The sequence below is a fragment of the Cibotium barometz genome, chromosome 35 (assembly GCF_041138505.1).
Source record: "Cibotium barometz isolate CiBa-2024 chromosome 35, ASM4113850v1, whole genome shotgun sequence".
Classification (NCBI taxonomy): domain Eukaryota; kingdom Viridiplantae; phylum Streptophyta; class Polypodiopsida; order Cyatheales; family Cibotiaceae; genus Cibotium; species Cibotium barometz.
Genome location: NC_141080.1, coordinates 9,675,340 through 9,679,157, shown reverse-complemented (window position 1 = coordinate 9,679,157; position 3,818 = coordinate 9,675,340). Strand labels below are relative to the sequence as shown.

Here is a 3,818-nt window from a genome sequence, read left to right as displayed (position 1 = left end):
AGGTGAGAGAAGGGACGAGGACCCGTAGTACAACGCGGCGGTGTGACAACACTCACGGGAGGCGCCCCCTAATTAAGGTTATACCTAGAAGGGACCTAGAATCTAGTCATAAGCTAGTCAAATATTCTATCTTCTAATTATAGGCTTCACCTTCAAAAGTGTTTATTCTATGAGTCTTTAGACTAAGGCGATCATTTATAAATAATAAATTCAAGAATTACTCACCGTTAAGCATGCCCTACCTGAAATCAGATTCTCTCATATACATGCTTATCCATTTATTTATTTAATCTCAAAAGAATTTAAAGCAAAATAATAAAAAAGAGAGTTTGTGTACTTCCTCGATATACTTGAAGATGTTTTGATTGATTGGGAATCCATGTCTTCTCTCCAGAAGTTGTGGAAGACCTATTTGTAGATTTGGCAAGCCTATCAGATCTACTATGACGGCAACAACCTACAACAAGTATAACTTCGCACACAACTATTGGAAACTAGTTGTGTGGGTACTTAAAATTACTAGAACATGTGCGGTCTACAACTTGCCTGGGCGGAATTGCCAAAATCAGCTGTCTGTGAAAGTCGACTCCAAAAATAGATCACGTTTTACCTTTGTATCAAATTTCGATTTACATGTCCATCTACACACGTAAAGGCTTTCTTTGAGCACACTAGCTAATTGAAAACTCAATCTTGATTTTTTACTTAATTTTAACACTAAGAAATATTTTTATTGATGAAAAACTCCTGAAAACCTATTGGAATTCATTACTGAAATCTGTAGCATCTAAAACTTAAGATTATCTTTAATCATAACTTGGTTAATCTCAGAGGTATGTTACATCGAATGACTTTGTATTTCAGTAGCAATGAGATAAGTGGAAGTACATTTTTCGTAGGTCGCCTGTTGAACAACGAAATGTCGTTGCTCACATCAATAGAGCAAAATTTTATTGCTTGGCAACATTGTTTTCGTTAATCAATAATTTTTCATTGCTGAGCAGCGAAGATAACTGCGAAATTCCAATGCTCCAATAGTGTTGAAAGGCCTCCATATCTCTTGCTGCAAAACACTACTGAAACGCTACTAAAAAACATTGTTATGCCCTCGACGTATTTTACTATTACTAAGTTGGTTCACCCATACATTTTGCCTAACCCATGGAAGGTAACCTTCATTGAGATCAGTATATGTGTGCAATCATGATAATTTAACCTACTGCAACTTAGAAGTTTTTACTATTTGATTATTTTCATCTTTATAAGCAAAATGAGATTGTTCCTCTCTAGTATAGTCTACACCACAAATAAAAACTTAAATTATAAAAGTTTGACACAAGATCAAGGAGATGCATCCAATATTGTTTGAAAAATCAAAGTATAAGTAAAAGTACAAATGAAAGAATGGGCGCACTATTTTCCTTCGAAGAATTACCAAAATCTAGTCACTATGTAAGACAATTGTAGTAAGTACTCCAGGGGTTCACCCAAAAATATATAAGTATAGCACCTGAACTCAAATGAAGGGGTTTTTAATTTAAAATTTTAAGGCAAATTTACACAAATACACTTACATGAGGGATTTTTAATCAATTTTGAAAAAAAAACCGTGAGTCCATAAAGGAAAAAGGGTTACTTTATTCATGCAAAATTTACAAGTAAGAGGTTTTTTAAATACCCCTTGAACGCAAGTGATACAAAGGGTGTCTTAACAATGTACCCCTGAAAGTATGTAATCTATATCTACAAATTATGAACAATTTTTTAAAATTTGTTCTCTCCTTCATCCTTGTCTATCAATCTAAGAAATATTTCTAAGCTTCCTCAAACAAGAGAATGAACTCAAATAGAGGTCTATGGAGTAAAGAGAGAAGATAAGCACACACAGAAAGAGGGCCTAGGGAATACTAGATATTATTTTTCTACTCGTCATGTAATTATTTGTTTGCGCCAAAAATGACTCCTACAAAGGCAAAGGCAGGACAAATCAGAAGTTTTCATATTTGAGGCATAAATACTGAGCTAACTAACTCGAATAGAAGCAGCCAAGGGAATGGTCTCAAGTACGCTCCATCTTGAGGCTGTGGGTGAAACTCGGAACGAACTCGCTCAAAGCTTTGGAAATTTTGAGAGCCGAAAGTCTGGTTTCGCTCGACACAGCGCTCTGGGCCACGGCCATGGCTTTGACGAAGGCTCCTTGCTCTACCGCCATTTCTCCCACTTGGGCACCCGCAGGCGCCCACTTAAGCAGCAGCCACACGATGCGAACGGCGTATTTCGTTGCATTTTCAGAGACAGAGCTCATGCGCTTCACAACGAGGCCCATGAAACGGCACGTCGCAGCTCGGCCATCGGCGCAACGACAGAGGCGCTCTAGAGCCTTAAGGCCCAACTCTGTTGTGGGTTTGTCCGGCCTCCCGGACAGCAAATCTGCCAACGCGCCCACTGCACCTGCTTCGATGGCCAGCATGCGGTTCTTGGTGGAAGCGGAGCTTACCACCAGCAGGAGAGAAAGTCCCGCGTTGGAACACTTTGAGGAGAAGGCTGCTTCTTTGATAAGCCCAACGACCCCGCCCATGAAGCCCTCCATTGCTGCCACTTTTCTCTTCATACAGTCCGACAGCTCCGTCCGACCCAGTACCAGAGCTGCGTTTCGCCTAGAATCGGCTCTCCCATGGGCGACCATCCCAGCCAGAGCGGAGACCTGATCTGCAGAATCACCGGGCCCCCACAGCGCCAGTGCATCCACATCTTCACCTAGATTAGCCAGCAGCCTCAGAGTCTCCTCCACTTCGGTCACCGCCCGGGGTGTAGAACACCGGTTATTGCTGAGATAACCTAGCCACGGCGAGCAGTGCGGCAGAGATTTCGCCAGAAAATGGCCCAACTGTGGTACCGCGCCGGCTTGCAGCATGTGCTTACGCGTCTTGGGGCGATCCAGGGCGAGAGTGTTCAATCTCTGCAGAGCATCCAGGGTATCTCCATTACGTTGCCCGATCTGATCAATAAGTTGCGGGATCTCCCTCAGAGTGGGGGGCTGCCGGGGGGTCAAGATCCTCTCTATGCCCAGGCTCTTGTTCTGCACACACCAGCTCTGGATCATGCGACGCAACACGTGGTTGGGGATAGGCTCCTCCTCGCTCGTGTCGATCCGCTGGCGCGTGACCGGGCACGTGCTGTGCCCGTCGTCCAGCCACTTCTCGATGCTGCAGCGGTCGAAGGTTTGGCCGGAGCTCAAGGTGACGGGGTCTCGCATGAGCTCCAGAGAGATGGGGCAGACGAAGTAGGAGGGCACGGGGACCTGCACCTGAAGAAGGCTCTTAGACATGATAAGCGGCTTGCAGATCTCACCCTATACTACACAGAGACAAACAAAGAATGCAGAAACACAGCTGCCTAGAGCGGCATCAGCAGATGTTCTTCAAAGACAATGAATTTGCACAGCTTGAAGACGATGAATTTGCACAGCTTTTCAATTTGCAATGCAACTCGGAGACAGGGTAAAGGTTGAGAGCTCGAGATCAGAGAACCTACTCTTCTTGGTTACACGTTGCGTCCATGAAGTCAATATACAAGTTAATATACACAAACCTTCCATTTCCAACCGTCCAGAATAAGTCAAGGCTAGCTGGGGGTTGGTTGGCTTTTAGGGTTGGAAAATAATGCAGCGAAAAGGTCCACCCATCCTTCTGTGATAAAGTCTACGCCTGACACTTCTTTGGGTAACTTTTATATAAAAGCCAACGTTTTCCATGCCTACTAACTTACTTGCCACTTGCGAGGTGAAAGCAACATTTGAACATTTCTTCTTGTCAAGA

General features: G+C 43.6%; 1 protein-coding gene across 1 annotated transcript; it reads right to left on the bottom strand.

Annotated features, from left to right (window-relative positions):
• Positions 1-1,637: 1,637 nt before the first annotated feature.
• Positions 1,638-3,536, bottom strand: LOC147618129 (E3 ubiquitin-protein ligase PUB23-like). Its single transcript, XM_086775090.1, has one exon. It carries the CDS (start codon positions 3,326-3,328, stop codon positions 2,060-2,062), a length of 1,269 nt encoding a protein of 422 aa, XP_086631216.1. The 5' UTR covers positions 3,329-3,536; the 3' UTR covers positions 1,638-2,059.
• Positions 3,537-3,818: the final 282 nt, after the last annotated feature.